The sequence below is a fragment of the Euleptes europaea genome, chromosome 10 (assembly GCF_029931775.1).
Source record: "Euleptes europaea isolate rEulEur1 chromosome 10, rEulEur1.hap1, whole genome shotgun sequence".
NCBI lineage: Eukaryota > Metazoa > Chordata > Lepidosauria > Squamata > Sphaerodactylidae > Euleptes > Euleptes europaea.
In genome coordinates, this window is record NC_079321.1 from 11,525,241 (window position 1) to 11,543,771 (window position 18,531).

Here is an 18,531-nt window from a genome sequence, read left to right on the forward strand (position 1 = left end):
AGGTTACATAAGAACATAAGAAAGGCCCTGCTGGATCAGACCAAGGCCTGATCAAATAGTTGACAAACCTATGTATACGTGAAGGGCATGAAACAAGGATAGGAGGGGTTCCTATAACCCAGATTCTGTATGAATCAATAAGGTCTTCAGATCTGGAACATTGTGGCAGGTGTGATTCATCAGTAGCGAATCGGGAGACCTTCTACTTTCTACTTTGATATTTGTAAATAAATGAAAGGTGACTGAAACACCATAAATCTCCAGTGCTTTCTCATCTAAGGGAGGTCAAACCCAGGCTGTCTAGCCTCTGCAAACACTCACTCAGAGCTCCGGGAACTGGGGATTGTGTAAAGATATTATTGTTCCTTTCAGTCACTGAATTCTATGTGATGGGAATGGAGTCGAATCAAAACAGCTCATCCCAAGAGGACTATCTGCTTCGTTACCCTCAAGAGGAAGACCCTTTTGCCTCAAAACTCTCAAAAGAAGCTGACATAGTCGCTGGATTTTATTTATTGGTAGTCGGTAAGATCTGCAGATTCTTCCGGGGAATGCATGGTATTGTCCTATTTCTGTTAGGGATCTTACACAGGAGCTAGGTACATCCAGGTAAAATGATGCAATGCTGAAAATACGATGTGGCTGACCGATAAGAGTCTAGCGGTCCTTGTAGTTTGTAAGATAGTTGTGTGTGTGTGTGTGTAAAAAGTGCCGTCAAGTCTCAGCTAGGGTTGCCAACCTCCATGTGGCGGCTGGAGATCTCCTGCTATTACAACTGATCCCCAGCTGATAGAGATCAGTTCACCTGGAGAAAATGGCCGCTTTAGCCATTGGACTTTATGGCATTGAAGCTCCTCCCTTCCCCCAAAAACCTTCCGCCGGTGGCGAAGAGGGACCTGGCAACCCTAGTCTCAGCCGATTTATGGCAACCCCAGCAAGGCAAGTGATTCAACAGAGGTGGTTTGCCATTGCCTTCCTCTGCAGATGCTTTCTTTTGTTTGTTTTATTTTATTTGTACCCTGTCCTTTCCCGGAAAAGGCTACATACATATAAAAAATTAAACACACAATTAAAACCATAAAACCTAATTTGAATATATATTGAATATATATCAATGGTGACTTAAAATAAACTCTTATTGGAGGATTGCTGCCCTTCTTTTGATGAACATTCTGCAACAAATTGTCAATCAAGCATAGATGTTTTCAGAACAAGAAGGTGATCTCCTGCAGTAGGGGTATATCTGGATGCTGTTTAATTAACACGGTGGTCAGTCTTGTTCTCCTTGACTGGATAGCTTAACCTTCTACAATCTGAGGGGACAATTATAAAGTTATTGCAGGCTAACATCTACATCTCCCCCTCCCACCCCAAGTCATAGCTGACTTATGGCAACCTCGTAGGGTTTTCAAGGCAAGAGACGTTCGGAGGTGGTTTGCCATTGCCTGCCTCTGTGCCATGACCCTGGTATTTCTTGGAGGTCTCTCATTTAAATTCTGGCCAGGGTCGAGACTGAGAGTGTGTGACTGGCCCAAGATTACCCAGCAAGGTTCCATGGCAGAACTGGAAATTAATTGAGTTGTGCGATCCTTACCAGGTCCTTCTTCCGCCATAACTGTAGTAGATTATTCTCTCTGACAGATTTAACATTTTTTGGGTGCCATCAAGTCACAGCTGACCGATGGCAACCGCGTAGGGTTCTCAAGGCAAGAGACATTCAGAGGTGGTTTGCCATTGCCTGCCTCCTTGGTAGGGTTCCCAACCTCCAGGTACTAGCTGGAGATCTCCTGCTCTTACAGCTGATCTCCAGCTGACTGAGATCAGTTCATCTGGAGAAAATGGCCGCTTTGGCAATTGGACTCTATGGCACTGGAGTCCCTCCTTTCCCCAAACCCCGCCCTCCTCAGGCTCGACCCCAAAAGTCTCCCACCAGTGGTTAAGAGGGACTTGGCAACCCTACTCCTTGGAGGTCTCCCATCCAAATACTTGCTGGGGTCGAGGCTGAGAGTATGTGACTGGCCCAAGATCACCCAGCAAGCTTCCATGGTAGAGTGGGGATTCTTCCATCGTAGAGATCCTAGCCTGACACCTTAACCAGTACACCACATTGATTCTCAATGTATATATCAAATAATATCAAAATAAGAAGGTGACCAATACCCTGTATAAACCTGTATAATTCAACAGACAACATAACAATTTCCAATTTTAAACCCCTCCCCCCCATGCTACCTTTTAGGGACTGGGGGCAATAGACCTGTAAGCAATAATCTGGCACTTCTCCCAGAGTCAATTCTTCTTTGGAGACCACTATAAAAAGAACAAATACATATACCAGCGTGGTGTAGTGGTTAAGAGCGGTGATTTGAAGCAGTGGACTCTGATTCCCCACTTTGATTCCCCACACCTCCACATGAGCGGTGGAGGCTAATCTGGTGAACTGGAATTGTTTCCCCACTCCTACACATGAAGCCAGCTGGGTGATCTTGGGCTAGTCACACTCTCTCAACCCCACCTACCTCACAGGGTGTCTGCTGTAGGGAAGGGAAGGTGATTGTAAGCTGACTTGATTCTTCCTTAAGTGGCAGAGAAAGTCAGCATATAAAAACAAACTCTTCTTCTTCTTCTTATACCCCACCCTTTACCAGCAGATAAACAGACATACAACAACAAGCGAGTGTATAACATATGCATCCAAAGAAGGTACTTAGGATTTTTGGAGGAAAATTACTGATTTCTGAAGCTTCAGAACTGAATTTTCACACAACACATAGTTAAATTGTGGAACTCCCTGCCCCAGGATGTGGTGATGGCTGCCAACTTGGAAGGCTTTAAGAGGGGAGTTGACATGTTCTTGGAGGAGATGTAAGCCAGCGGGTGCCATCTCCCGGACTAGTTACATGGCAGCCCCAAGAGACACGTGCTGCCACCGTTCCAGATGTGTGCCAAGCCCCAAACGCAATGGGGAAGCTTCCACACCATCCAGTGAAACTGACAACGAGGGACCACGGGCAGAGAAGCCTCTCAGGGAGAACCAGAGGGAATCCATTTTCTCTGACCCAGTCTCCAGTAAGCTGTCATTTTGCAAGAGATGACCAGGCACGCATGCAATCCTTCCCCCCCTCCATATGCATGATTAATGGCCCATCGGAAGCCTCCGAGATATCAGCTCCAGAAGATCGCTCCTCCAGCATTGCGAAAGTGACTCGCCCGTACGCAGCTGTTCGTGTCTTTGTATCCAGCCAGATAATCCCATCAACGATCGTCTCCTGACCCTCCCAGAATTGCGCGAGCCGTAGGTTTTAGTCTCAACTGCCCTTTTGCCCCACCCCGGCAGCCGACCATTAGGGTCATTATCTCCTTTGCTCACACAGGGAACCACCTGGGTAATCCAGTCAGCCCCCACCCCCTGAGAGAGTATAACTGGGGTCTCCTTAGTCCATACTCTACCTTAGGTCTTCCCCTTGCATACTTGCTGTTACTCTGTCGGTCTGGGTAGCAATGCCAGACCACCCAGCTCTCCAGCCTTGCTGGTTAAGACACGGGGAGTCCCCCCCACCCCTTCCCCCTCCTTTAGCCTCATGGTACCTCGGACGTCCGCTCCAGGATCAGGTGCAGTATCACCCCCCCCCTTCAAGGAACCTGCCACATTGGCGGATATCTCTATGCTACCACCTTTATTTCTTAGGCTCTGACTGTGTGATATGTATGTGTAATTTTGTACGGTATGTGTGTGCGAACATATAATTTGAGTAAAATTCTTTTAAACCTAATTCCATTGCTTCTGCCTCATTTTCTGGTCATGGTATGGACTCTGGTAGACAAAGGTTGCATCCTGCTTAAGTTATGTCCAGTGCAGGTTATTGAATGCTAATTCCCCCATATAATAATTCGTAACCAGGCATTTTGGCTAACAGAGAGGGGTATTCATGGCTACTAGTTAAAATGGATACTAGTCATGATGCATACCTGTTCTCTCCAGGATCGGAGGAGCATGCCCATTATATTAGGTGCTGTGGAACACAGGCAGGACAATGTTGCAGTCATCTTGCTTGTGGGCTTCCTAGAGGTCCCTGGTTGGATGTGACGTCACCCCATGGGTCAGGAATGACCCGGTGCTTGCACAGGGGACCTTTAGCTTTTTTTACCTTTTATGTTCTTGATCAGACATATGAAGTTCTTGAATGAGGCAGGGATGGATTAGGTGTCTCTCAAGTTTCTGATCCTAATAAATTTCTTCTTGATGTTCAGTTGGTCGCAGTCAGAAGAAATGTGATCAGGGTTTCTTCTTTTAGTGATATTTTATTTTTTGCCATCAAGTCACGGCCAACTTATGGTGACCCAGTAGAGGTTTTCAAGGGAAGAGATTGTCGTGGGCAAATGAACAAATGAAGGTAGAATATAGAATTTTCCCATTTGAAATCCATATAAACTTCATATGTAAGGAGAAAACAGGGTTTTCAGAAGCCTGATTCTCAAAGGAAATGACTCAGCTTAACTATTTTTAGTCAAGGAGCTGCAGCTCAGTCCTTGACTGATTGCCCTCTTAGAAAGGCGCTTGTTTCTGAGGATATTCAGAGTGACCTTGAAGCCAGCGAGGAAGCTTCCAGGATGTCCTCCCTGAAACACAGGCAGCATCAAGGTGTTTCTGACGTTTGCTCTGTACTCTGATAACATTTGCTGATTGTGAGCAATGATGTAATGAAATGACACAATGTGATGTTATATGAAGTTTTAAGTTCTTTTAAAGTTAAGAAGGTATTTCAGAGATAAGACAAGTATCAAATTAACAGTATTCTTAACACAAAGAGAATGCTGGGAGAAGTTATATTTTAAGAAATATCATAAAGCCATAAACCTACTGTTTAGTACATGGCCAGGTCAGCAAATGACCTAACTGGTAATCCTTACAAGGTGAGAGCAACAACGCTGCTGCTCCAAGTTCCAAAAGTGCCGATGCAATGGAACAATCTCAAGATCAGATCCTACCAAGCACCATCAAGGGTGGGGAAGGATACTGATCTTGAAAGGTATATAAGGAGGAACTTCCTAGCCAAGAGTTAGAGTTCCTAACAAGTTGATACCTATTGACTTGAATGGATCTTTCCATCCCTTACCTGGGATGTAAAAGACTTTTAACCTTGATTCTTGCGTGGATTGAGGCTCTCAGACTTTTCATATGGGTTAAGACTTTTTTGCCTATGGAGGTCTCTATAAGCATTCAGTCCTTGTGTGAGCTGGGTACTTACAGATTTCTCCAACATTTACGAGTCTTCCTGTGAGACTGGAGAACTCCCTAAAAGGGGGATTATTTTCAAGATAGCCAGCCCTTGCTAGGACTGGATATCTGAACTGAATGCCTGCAGACTTCTCCACCTTGTGAATAAGATGGAGACTCTTAGAATCCATCAACCTTTGTGTGGAGTCTAAGAGTTTAGATCTTTCCATATTTGAAATGGAAACTCTGAGAACTCATTGATGCTAGCAGGGATTAATGGGTTCTCACTAAGATCTATCTAGCCTTGTATAGGTCTCCCAGTCCTGACAGACATGGAGATTGTAAAACCTATAGCTTCCTTCACACAGGTCTCTCCAGCCCTTCAAAAAGCTGAAGACCAGGAACTGATCCTCTGAGCATGTGTCAGAGATTTCTCTAGCTAACAGAGAGACCTCTGAACATTCTCTGAGCATGAGTCAGAGATCTCTCTAACGAACAGGTAGATTTCTCTAACCTTTGCATATACCAAAGACATTTAAATACTAAAATAACACATACAGGACCAAAAAGGTTTAAATGTCCTTAACATGAATTGGGAACTTTTCAGATCTCTCTAAGCCCTGCTGTGCTGGGGAGGTTTGCAAATGACATGACTAGGTAAAGTATGTCTTATGTTTTATGATGTTCTAGGTACTCTGAATTAAGATGCTTTTAACTAAATCAGATCTTCTTTATTGCACTAACCATATTTCACAAGATTTCTGTACTGCTTTATTTCCTGAATGAAATATTATTACTGGTTTAAGGTATAGAGATTGCTTAAGATTGCTTGAATAGATGAACATGTTTAAGACTCATAATGTCTGAACTTTATAGCATGTTTTAGAATTTTATAGCCATTTACATGCTATATATTTACATGCTTTACATTTTTATATTATGTAAAATAAACTGTATATACATTCACATCCTTTTCATAATTTATTGGAGCATTTCAAAAGAAAACTTACTTTGGTAAGAAGCACTGAGTCCTGTCTAGTAGGTGTCCAACTGAATAAGATAACATACTTCTTCTCAGCAAGGGGTCCATTCTAAGAGCATAGGCACTGAAAAGCATTGACCCGCTTCAAGATGTTTGGAGGTAGTTTGCCATTGCCTGCCTCTGCATCACGCCCCTTGTATTCCTTGGAGGTCTCCCATCCAAATACTTACCAGGCCTGACCCTGCTTAGTTTCAAAGATCTGATGAGATCAGGCTAGCCTGAGGCTATATAATAATGTAATTTTCAGCTGTCTTCCTCCTTTGAGTTACCTTGGATTCCAATAAGATGTGTTCTGTTGAAATTTTTAAGGCTTTAAGCAAATAGCCTTGATATGCCTTTTTTTTTTTTTTTTGCTTGCCACGGTGAACCATTATAGTTTCAATTTAGACTGAATGGGAATTCCCGTCGATACCTCATATTTGCTGCTGTCGATTTCTCTGTAATGGACTTTAATATCTGTCTTTTGTTTAATGTGCCAGGGGACATGTCCTGCAAAATCTGGATGAATGAATCCTGAAAAGGAAACGGTCCCTTGGGTCTTGCTTCCATTAGCATTGCTTCTTTGATTTGGTGATGGAAGAACTTAGCAATTATGTCCCTTGGCCTGGACTTGTTATGTGGTGGCACAGGACCAATTTTATGTACCCTCGCTATTATAGGTGCTACGTTATCTTCCAATTGCATTAGCTGCAAAATCCACCTGGGTTAAAAAGGTTTCTAAATCTGAATCTGCAAAAATGTAAATTATTCCTTCAACTATGAAGATAGTTTCAGGGGGTAGCCATATTGGTAGGATTGCCAGGTCCCTCTTCGCCACCGGCGGGAGGTTTTTGGGCAGAGCCTGAGGAGGGGCAGGGTTTGAGGAGGGGCAGGACGTCAGTGGCATAGAGTCCAAAGCGGCCATTTTCTCCAGGGGAACTGATCTCTATCAGCTGGAGATCAGTTGAATCAGCAGGAGATCTTCAGCTAGTACCTGAAGGTTGGCAATCCTACGCATTGGGGTTTTGGGGGTGTAAACTTTCGAAAGTCAAAGCTCTGAGAACTCTGACACTTGAAAGCTTATACCCTGAAAATCTTGTTGGTCTTTAAGGAACTACTGGACTTGAATCTAGCTGACCTTCCACTATACTTCTCAAGTTCTTCCATCTTAAGTAGCGACTCAGACTCTGGTCTTTGGAGATGTCTGACTTCTTCTTGATTTATAAGGCTTAATTGCGTTGCTGACTCAGCTGCCGTTTCTATCTTTTTAAGAGCTTTTTCAATTTCCTTCATGTGAAGTGCCAAAGAATTGAGAAGGGATTTGACATAGGGGGAGAGCTAGGCCTACATAATTTTCAGCTCACTCCTTATCTCTTCCTTAGTGGCAGGGCTATTAGAAAGGTCAGCCACATATTTTCTCTCTCTCCTGCATCTGAGCTCCAGAGAAGAACTCTTTGATGCTGTTTGGGGAGACTGATGGGTCTTTGAGGTTTTCCTTAGCTGATTTATTCATGTTGGAAGCAAGACATGTAGTAGCCACACTTACTAATTAAAGAATTTTTGACGGTGGAGACGGAGATTGGGAAATAGATGAGTGGTGATCACGGAGAACCACCTCTGCTTCTCCCTTGCCTTGAAAGCCCCTGGCTGGGGTCGCCATAAGTCAGCGGTGAATTAACGGCACTTTACACGCGCACAAGGAGTTTAATGCATGGAATGGAAGGAGACTTTATTTTAGTTCTAGGGAATACTGGGCAGTTTTCTTTTCAATACTCTATGACTATGGGCTTAATACTCCCTTCCCTACAGGGATCCTGTCCACCTTCGGCAACGGATATGTTATTTATGTGTCCACGTTACGGAAAAAGAAGCTGAGGCCCGCTGAGATCATGACAGTCAACCTAGCAGTGTGTGACCTGGGAATTTCAGGTAATTTAATGGCAGGTGTGTTGAGAATGAACCTATTGACTCCATTCAGGTCTGGCATGTCTATTGGGCACACCCAGGGTTCCCGAAGTGGAGGAGCGCCAAACTCAGCTTTGTTACTGCCCCGCCTACCCGTGACATCAGGGTCTGCTGCAGCAAGTGGCAGCGTTGGGCAGCCTCCATGCCCAATTTTGTGGCCCATGCCAGATCTGCTTTTTCCTTCCCACCTCCTTTGGGGGGGGGCAGGTCCATGGGCATCATGGTAGGGTCGCCAGCATGGTGCAGTGGTTAAGAGTGGTAGTTTGGAGCAGTGCATTCTGATCTGGAGAACCAGGTTTGATTCCCCACTTCTACACATGAGCGGCGGAGGCTAATCTAGTGAACTGGATTTGTTTCCCCACTCTTACACAGGAAGCCAGCTGGGTGACCTTGGGCTAGTCACAGCTCTGATAGAGCTCTTTCAGCCCCACCTACCTCACCGGGTGTCTGTTGTGGGGAGGGAAAGGGAAGGTGATTGTAAGCTGGTTTGATTCTTCCTTAAGTGGTAGAGAAAGTTGGCATATAAAAACCAACTCTTCTTCTTCTCCTCCTCCTCCTCCTTCTTCTTCTCCAGGTGGTGGTTGGAGATGCCACGATTACAACTGATCTCCAGGTGACAGAGATCAGTTCATAAGGTCCCTCTTCACAACCAGTGGGAGGTTTTTGGGGCGGAGCCTGAGGAGGGCATGGTTTGGGGAGAGGAGGGGCTTCAATGCCATAGAGTCCAATTGCCAAAGCGGCCATTTTCTCCAGGTGAACTGATCTCTATCGGCTGAAGATCCGTTGCAATAGCAGGAGATCTCCAGCTATTACCTGGAGGTTGGCAACCCTACACAGACTGAACCAACAACCAAATAGTAAGATTTCTTGGGTGGGGGGGGGGGGTACAGCCAGCTTTTCCACTCAGTTTCACCCAGTTCTTCTTACTGTACCTCCATACTCTGTGGCTTTTGTTCATGCAGGCCCTGGGATCCCCAGCGTAAATTTGTTGGCGGTCACAAGGGACCCTCTCCTTCCTTTTTCATTGTGGAAAAGCTGTCTGGATACAACCCACTTACTGGTTAAACTGCTCACTCTTTCTTTAAACAGCTGGGTGCCAACTAGGGTTGCCACCTTCAGGTGGGGCCTGGAGCTCTCCCAAAATTACAACTAGGGCTGCCAGGTCCCCCCTCCGACAGGAGGCTATGGGACTGAGGTCGGGATTGTGTGTGTGCCTGCGCGCGTGCACGTTACTTTTGGTTTACAACCGAAAGTGCCGCCTCACAAGGGGCCTTATACCTCTTCGTTTGAGTGGTAAAGCGGCCCTTTACCACTCAAACTAAGAGTTTGAGTGATACAAGGCCCCTCACAAGGTGGCACTTCCAGTGTGTACGCACACATGCACATTTGCCCGCCGACCCTCAGGCGGGCAGAGGGGCGAATGGCTGGGGGTTTGCCCGCCACCACCGGGCACCTGGCAACCCTAATTACAACTGATCTTCTGACGACAGAGATCAGTTCCCCTGGAGAAAATGTCTGCCTTGGAGGGTGGACTCTATGGCATTATACCTGCTGAGGTCCCTCCCCTCCTTGAACCCCGCCATCTCCAGGCTCCACCTCCAGATCTCCAGGGATTCACAACCTAAACCTGGCAATCCTAAATGGCATGCAGCAATAACAGGTCTAGAGGGAGGGAAGAGACTCGGTACTCTTGTAGGGTTGTCTGAGAAAGTGCATGAATGAAACACTGCTGATTGCACAGTACTGTATTGTAGTGTTTAAATGTATTAAAAGTAACCTAATGAAAAGGCTCAAACTGTTTGTGAACAGTGCAATTGATCAACAAAAAAATAGTTCCTCGCTTGCAATGGGTGGACAGAGTGTCAACTAAACTGGTGGTTGTTGGAGCATCCCTGTGTCCAACTCTGTTTTTCTTTGCAGTGGCCGGGAAGCCTTTCAGTATCATTGCCTTTTTCTCCCATCGCTGGATTTTTGGCTGGAGTGCCTGCCGCTGGTACGGATGGGCTGGTTTCTTCTTCGGCATTGGGAGCCTCATTACCATGACAGCAGTCAGCCTGGACCGATATCTCAAAATCTGCCATTTGTCTTATGGTAAGTTACCAAATGCCCTAACCTGGGTGGCCAAGGCTTGCTTGACTTTCGTCAGATCCTGGAAGCTAAACTGGGCTGGCCCTGGTTAGTACTTGGGTGGGACACCACCAAAGAATGCCAGGGTTGCTAATGCAGAGACTGACAATAGAAAACCACCTGTTAGTCTCTTGCCTTGAAAACCCTACTGGGTCGCCATAAGTTGGCTGGGACTTGACGGTACTTTACACACTAGGGTTACCAGGTTGCTAGGATTGGCGGGCAATCAGCAGGCTCAGGAGTGGGGATCACGCATGCGCACAGCCGCACCAACACGTTTACAACATTTCCAGTTTACACCATCACTTCTGGTTTATGAATCCGGGTGTAAACCAGAAGTGATATAATTGTGTTGGTGTGGCTGAACACGCACGATTCCCACCCTAGCTCTGCCCCAAAAACCTCCTGCTGGAGGAGAGGGGGGACCTGGCAACCCTATCACACACACAAGTTACCAAATGCAGAGGAGGGATGTTATTCTTTCCTTCTCCCCTCTTGTGTGGGTCCTTCCCATGAAACTGGCACAACAACAGAAGTGAGTTGCCAAGTCTGTGAGAAGGACCATCGGACCCCTGTCATGCATTTGCCCATGCCTTCTCTCATTTGTGCAAAGATGCTCATGGAAACGTAGACCCCACATAAAGGACAGCCACAAGAGCAGAGCATAGAGTTCAGGTCTGTCCGTGGGTTTCAATAAAAAAATTCATTTTTTCTCATGTAAAATAATGGCATTATTCTCCTCCAGGTACCTGGCTGAAGAGGAGCCACGCATTCGCCTGTTTAGGAATCATCTGGTCCTATGCTACCTTTTGGGCAACTATACCCTTCTGCGGGGTGGGCAACTATGCCCCCGAGCCTTTTGGAACCTCGTGCACTCTGGACTGGTGGCTGGCTCAAGGCTCCGCGGCCGGACAGGCTTTCATTTTGAACATCCTTTTCTTCTGCTTGCTGCTCCCGAGTGCGGTGATCCTCTTTTCCTATGTGAAAATAATCGCAAAGGTCAAGTCGTCCACCAAAGAGGTTGCCCATTATGACACTAGGATCCAAAATACAAATGTCCTGGAAATGAAGTTAACTAAGGTAGGTACAGGGCTCTCCCCCCTCCCCAAAGACTTTTGGAAGGGAACCACTATTGGCCTAGTTTTATGGAGCCCTTTCTGATGGTGGAAAGCGCCATCTCTTTGCAGCTGACTTATGGCAACCCAGTACAGTTTTCAAAACAAGGGACAAATGGAGATGGTTTGCCATTGCCTTCCTCTGCTTAGCAGCCCTGGACTTCCTTGGTGGTCTCCATCCAAGTTCTAACCAAGGCTGACCCTGTGTAGTTTCTGAGATCTGATGAGATCAGACTAGCCTGGGCCATACAGGTCAGGGCAAGAGATGTTCAGAGGTGATTTGCCATTGCCTGCTTCTGCGTAGCAACCCTGGGCTTCCTTGGTGGTCATCCATCCAAGTACTAAGCATAGCCAGCCTTGCTTAACTTCTGAGAGCGAGCTAGTGTGGCTATCTAGGTCAGGACAGAGCCCTTTCTGCCAACAGAATATCTGGGTATTTGTATGAAGTAAGTTTAAAGAGTTTAAAAACTCTGACCTGACCTGGCTAGCCCCAGCTAGCCTGGTCTCATCAGATCTCAGAAGCTAAGCAGAGTCAGCCTTGGTTAGTATTTGGATAGGAGACCACCGAGGAAGTCCAGGGTTGCCAGGTGGTGGCAGGCAATGGCAAACTACATCTGAATGTCTCTCGCCTTGAAAACCCTATGAGGGTGCCATAAGTCAGCTGACTTGATGGCAAAAAAAGTTTAAAGAGGCAGTGTGGTAAAGTGACTAGTGTTGGACTAGGATTTGGGGGACCAGCTTTCAAATCCTCACTCTTATAATGAAACTTAATGGGTGGCCTTGGGCCAGTCATTCACTCTCAACCAAAACTACCTTGCAGGGTTGTTGTGAACATTAAATGGGGTAAAGGAGAACCATGTATACTGACCTAATCTCCCTGGAGGAAGAGTGAGATAAATATGTGATAGCTATAAACTAAGACGGTGAATCTGTAAAGAAGGTGATCTGGATGGGCCAGGCTAACCTGTTCTTGACAGAGTTCAGAAGCTAAGCAGGGCCAGCCATAATTAGTACTTGGATGAGAATCCACCAAGGAAGGCCAGGGTTGCTACACAAAGACAGGCAACAAAAAACCACCTCTGAATGTCTCTTGCCTTCAACTCTACAGGGCTCGCCATAACACGGCTGCAACTTGACAATACTTTCCACTACCACACAAGGACAGTAGATAGGAAGTAGATAGGACGAAGAGTGAGATAAAAATGTGATAGCTATAAACCAAGACTGTGAATCTGTAAAGAATGTAATCTGGATGGGCCAGGCTAGCTCGATCTCGTTAGAGTTCAGAAGCAAAGTAGGAAATGTGGAAAGGAAAGAGGAAAATGTGGAAAGGAAAGAGGAACATTTATGCATGCATGGTGGATATGTAAAAAAATAAAAAGTTTTTGGAAAAAAGTTATTATAGAAACTAATAATTTGATTAATATGAAAGTAAAAAGAAAACCTGCATTTTGTTTATTGGGAATCCCACAAGAAAAAATGGGTAGTAATGATAGGGTCAAAATATTGTCGAAGGCTTTCACGGTCAGAGTTCATTGGTTCTTATAGGTTATCCGGGCTGTGTAACCGTGGTCTTGGAATTTTCTTTCCTGACGTTTCGCCAGCAACTGTGGCAGGCATCTTCAGAGGAGTAACACTGAAGGACAGTGTCTCTCAGTGTCAAGTGTGTAGGAAGAGTAATATATAGTCAGAAAGGGGTTGGGTTTGAGCTGAGTATTGTCCTGCAAAAGTAATGTGCTAATCATTGTCCTGTAAGTATCAAGATAATGTGCTAATGAGGGCATGGTATGTTAATATGGAACCATTGTATCCTGAAGTGATCTGTTAATGTGTGTAATCCAAAGCTAATCTGCATGGCTATTGTTGAATGTTGTCTTTGTTAGTCTGGAGGTTTTCAGAACAGGAAACCAAGCCTTATTCATTCTTAAACTCTCCTCTTTTCTGTTAAAGTTGTGCTGATGTTTATGAATTTCAATGGCTTCTCTGTGCAATCTGACAAAATAGTTGGTAGAATTGTCCAGTCTTTCAGTGTCTTGGAATAAGACCCTGTGTCCTGTTTGTGTCAGTCCATGTTCAGCCACTGCTGATTTCTCAGGTTGGCCAAGTCTGCAGTATCTTTCATGTTCTTTTATCCTTGTTTGTATGCTGCGTTTTGTGGTCCCGATGTAAACTTCTCCACATCTGCAAGGTATACGATATACTCCTGCAGAGGTGAGGGGGTCTCTTTTGTCTTTTGCTGATCGTAGCATTTGTTGTATTTTCTTGGTGGGTTTAAACACTGTTTGTAGGTTATGTTTTTTTCAAATGTTTCTCCATCCTATCAGTGACTCCTTTAATAAATGGCAAGAATACCTTTCCTATGGGAGATTGTTTTTCCTGAGTTTTCTGATTTTTGTTTGGTTTAATGGCCCTTCTGATTTCATTCTTGGAGTAGCCGTTTGCCAGCAGTGCGTGATTTAGATGATTAGTTTCTTCCTTGAGAAACTGTGGTTCACAGATCCGTCTTGCACGGTCCATTAATGTTTTGATTATTTCTCTTTTCTGTCGGGGGTGGTGGTTGGAGTTTTTGTGTAAGTAGCGATCTGTGTGAGTTGGTTTACAGTAGACCTTGTGACCTAACTGAAAGTTTGTTTTACGGATGACAAGGGTATCAAGAAATGGGAATTTACCCTCAATTTCCTTTTCCATGGTAAACTGAATGTTTGGATGGATATTATTAAGATGGTTTAGAAAGTCCATTAATTTTTCTTCACCATGGCTCCAAATAGTAAATGTATCATCTACGAACCTGAACCAGACTGTAGGTTTGTAAGGTGCTGATTCTAATGCTGTCTTTTCAAAATATTCCATGTAAAAGTTTGCTATTACTGGACTGAGTGGACTTCCCATAGCTACTCCATCAATCTGTTCATAAAATTCTTGATCCCATAGGAAGTAACTTGTTGTCAAACAATGGTGAAATAAGGCTGTTATATCTTCTGGAAAAATCTGGTTAATCAATGAGATTGTGTCTTTTACTGGAACCTTGGTAAAGAGGGATACAACATCAAAACTGATTAATATATCCTGTGGCTTGAGTCTCAACAGACTGATTTTGTTGATGAAGTGAGTTGAATCTTTGATGTAAGAAGTGGTTTTTCCAATGTGGTCCTGTAGGAGGGTGGTCAAATATCTAGCTAATTCATATGTTGGGGAACCAATGGCACTCACGATGGGTCGGAGTGGAACGGAATCCTTATGAATTTTAGGTAGTCCATATAATCGTGGTGGTTGTGCTTCTGTCTTGCATAGAAAAAACATAATCTACAAACAGTGTTTAAACCCACCAAGAAAATACAACAAATGCTACGATCAGCAAAAGACAAAAGAGACCCCCTCACCTCTGCAGGAGTATATCGTATACCTTGCAGCTGTGGAGAAGTTTACATCGGGACCACAAAATGCAGCATACAAACAAGGATAAAAGAACATGAAAGATACTGCACACTTGGCCAACCTGAGAAATCAGCAGTGGCTGAACATGGACTGACACAAACAGGACACAGGGTCTTATTCCAAGACACTGAAAGACTGGACAATTCTACCAACTATTTTGTCAGATTGCACAGAGAAGCCATTGAAATTCATAAACATCAGCACAACTTTAACAGAAAAGAGGAGAGTTTAAGAATGAATAAGGCTTGGCTTCCTGTTCTGAAAACCTCCAGATTAACAAAGACAACATTCAACAATAGCCATGCAGATTAGCTTTGGATTACACACATTAACAGATCACTTCAGGATACAATGGTTCCATATTAACATACCACGCCCTCATTAGCACATTATCTTGATACTTACAGGACAATGATTAGCAAATTACTTTTGCAGGACAGTACTCAGCTCAAACCCAACCCCTTTCTGACTATATATTACTCTTCCTACACACTTGACACTGAGAGACACTGTCCTTCAGTGTTACTCCTCTGAAGATGCCTGCCACAGTTGCTGGCGAAACGTCAGGAAAGAAAATTCCAAGACCACGGTTACACAGCCCGGATAACCTACAAGAACCAATTATAGGGTCATTTGTCAATATAGTTTTGCGGCTGCAAGAATTGTAATAGCTAAAGTTTGGAAGCAAGTGAATAAACCTTCAATTAGTGACTGGAGAGGGAAACTATGGATGTATATGAGGATGGCCAAATTAACAGAATTCCTACATGGAAAAGATATGGAAGAATTCAAAAAAACTTGGGTAAAGGCCATCACATATTGGGACAAACTGGCAAAAATGGATTTTACTACTTTAGTTAGTGAGTTATAGAAACAAGATTATTTACTTTTATATTACTATTATTAACAACTTTTAAAACTGTTTAGACACTTCTGCGGAAGTCAGGTGAAGGGTCACTTTTTAAGGTGGGTGAAGGGTCAAAAGGGTATTTTGGCTTTGTTGAACTTTATAACTTTGTAGAGTCATAATTGATACTCTTTTGTATTTTCTTTTTATTATTATTTTTGTTTCTTATTATTGTATTTGTTTGTTTTGTTTTATATTATAAAAATAAAAAAATATATAAAAAAAGAAGAAGCAAAGTAGGGTCAACCCTGGTAAGTACTTGGATGGGAGACCACCAAGGAAGTCCAGGGTCGCTACGCAAAGGCAAGCAATGGCAAACCACCTCTGAATGTCTCTTGCCTTGAAAACCCCATGGGGCTCACCATAACACGACTGCAACTTGACAATACTTTCCACTACCATACAAGGACAGTAGATATCAAAAAGATAACTATATTACAGTATTAGTTCTCACTATGTTTGGAAATGGCACCTCTGAATTATTGGTTATCCTGTTTTATAAAGCTTTGGAATAATCGTACCTCTGACGTTACAACATCTACGCTGTGGGTAATGTGGACTACGGTGTTGTGTGAAATAATGGAGAGTTTTTGTCCTCTTTACTTAATACTTTTTCGCACTAGGTGGCAATGTTGATCTGCGCAGGATTTCTCATCGCCTGGATCCCGTATGCTGTGGTGTCGGTGTGGTCTGCTTTTGGAAGACCCGACTCGGTCCCCATTAAGGCCTCGGTATTACCAACCCTGCTGGCCAAATCGGCAGCGATGTATAACCCCATTATCTATCAGGTCATCAACTGCAAGTCGTCCTGCTGTCGGCCGCATGTTCTCAAGCCGTTGCACAAGGAAAACTCCTTGGAGAAATCCAGGTATTTCTTTTTCAGGACTGGGCTGTTTGCTAGGACCCCTTTTCATGTTACTTCTTAAAGGATCCTCTGGAAATATCTGGTAAATCATAGAGTTGGAAGGGACCAAGCAAGGTCATCTAGTCCAACCCCCTGCCCAATGCAAAAAAATTACAACTACATCCCCCTACACCCCCAGTGACCCCTACTCCATGCCTAGAAGATGGCCAAGATGCCCTCCCTCTCATGATCTGCCTAAGGTCATAGAATCAGCATTGCTGACAGATGGCCATCTAACCTCTGCTTAAAAACCTCCGGGGGAGGAGAGCTTACCACCTCCCGAGGAAGCCTGATCCACTGAGGAACCGCTGTGACTGTTAGAAAATTCTTCCTAATGTCTAGATGGAAACTCTTCTGATTTAATTTCAACCCATTGGTTCTGGTCCGACCTTCTGGGGCAACAAAAGACAACTCGGCACCATCCTCTATATGACAGTTGTGTGTAATGTGTGAATTGCAAGACACAAGGATGAGATGTCAGTAGGTGGAACTGGGACAAGGATCAGGGATCGTTCTGCACGGATCATGGAACCTCCCGCCTCTTCCCTCCCCAGCAGACATTTCTAATCCCTGGAAAGTTGATTCTGGGATTGTGGGACTCCTGTGAAGTAATAGCCACAGAGGTCTTTGGTCTGCAATGGGGAAAGAGAAGGGGGAAAACTAGGGTTTTCTAGTGGGAGACTTACCAGTTGGGGAAGGGGGACTGTCCAGTGATATCATTTAACCACAGAGTTTTGGTGAATGCTAGAGTGTTGGCCTTATATGGTGACATCACTTCTGGGTCACGCCAGAAGGGATGTCACTGCATCACCAGTGACAGCAGTTCCTTGAGAGCCAGCATGGTGTAGTGGTTAAGAGCAGTGGTTTGGAGCAGTGGACTCTGATCTAGAGAACCAGGTTTGATTCCCTGCTCCTCCACATGAGCGGCGGACGCTACTCTGGTGAACTGGGTTGGTTTCCCCACTCCTACACATGAAGCCAACTGGGTGACCTTGGGCCAGTCACAGCTCTCTTAGAGCTCTCTCAGCCCCACCTACCTCACAGGGTGTCTGTTGTGGGGAGGGGAAGGGAAGGTTATTGTAAGCTGGTTTTGATTCTGCCTTAAGTAGTAGAGAAAGTCAGCATGTAAAGACCAACCCTTCTCCTCCTCCTCCTCCTCCTTCTTCTTCTTCTTTCTCTTCTTTTCCACTGAGTGGTGGCAGGGAAAGAGGGCTGCCAGGGGACTTATGCAGCCAGGGGACCTGGCAGCCATAGGAAAACCACTCTCTTCTCCCTATTCTGTTAATGGAACTACACTGACAGAAGAGAGCGGAAGGGTGATTTTCCTCTTCCCCTTTTTCCTGTCCATCATTTGCCACCCAACTACATACCTATTACTCTACCCAACCCTGTAGTTCTGTGCACTGATAAAGACAGTTTGTCCTATTGAGCAGAAGATGGGTAAGAGACTCTGATTTTAACAGCTGCGGGCTGTTTCATATACCATGACCGTCTTCATTCCTTCCCACAGGCCCTACACAATATCTGCAGAAGTCAAGTCTGAAGAAATGAATGAAACTCCTCTGGACAGAGCGTAAATTTCTGTTGACAACCGGTGGCCAGACCAACCAGGCTTCTTTTGCAAATTGCTTTACAAGCATGGCAGCTTCTGTTCGCCTTTTCCCCCTTTCTTTCTTCAATGTCAAGCAGTCCACCCAATCTAACTGGAAGACACTTTTAGAAATGTTGCCTTTCAAAGCTACACCCTCCTTCTTAGTTGGTTGTTCCTTTTTAGTGAGCTGATTATTCAGCGAGCTGCGTAGATGTCTCTGAACTAATTTGAATGCATCTCTTTCACGT

At 44.6% G+C, this 18,531-nt stretch overlaps 1 protein-coding gene across 1 annotated transcript; it reads left to right on the forward strand.

Annotated features, from left to right (window-relative positions):
- The first annotated feature begins 392 nt into the window (after positions 1 to 392).
- On the forward strand, positions 393 to 18,269 carry OPN5 (opsin 5). Its single transcript, XM_056856845.1, has 6 exons — positions 393 to 525; positions 8,049 to 8,168; positions 10,125 to 10,295; positions 11,077 to 11,411; positions 16,412 to 16,656; positions 18,203 to 18,269. Exons 1-6 carry the CDS (start codon positions 396 to 398, stop codon positions 18,267 to 18,269), a joined length of 1,068 nt encoding a protein of 355 aa, XP_056712823.1. The 5' UTR covers positions 393 to 395.
- Positions 18,270 to 18,531: the final 262 nt, after the last annotated feature.

Excerpts from the sequence above, each read along its gene's own strand:
- OPN5 (XM_056856845.1), top strand. The coding sequence starts at position 396 with ATGGAGTCGAATCAAAACAGCTCATCCCAAGAGGACTATCTGCTTCGT. Across the intron at positions 8,169-10,124 it reads GTGTGACCTGGGAATTTCAG|TGGCCGGGAAGCCTTTCAGT; the intron begins GTAATTTAATGG and ends TTTTCTTTGCAG. Across the intron at positions 10,296-11,076 it reads AATCTGCCATTTGTCTTATG|GTACCTGGCTGAAGAGGAGC; the intron begins GTAAGTTACCAA and ends ATTCTCCTCCAG.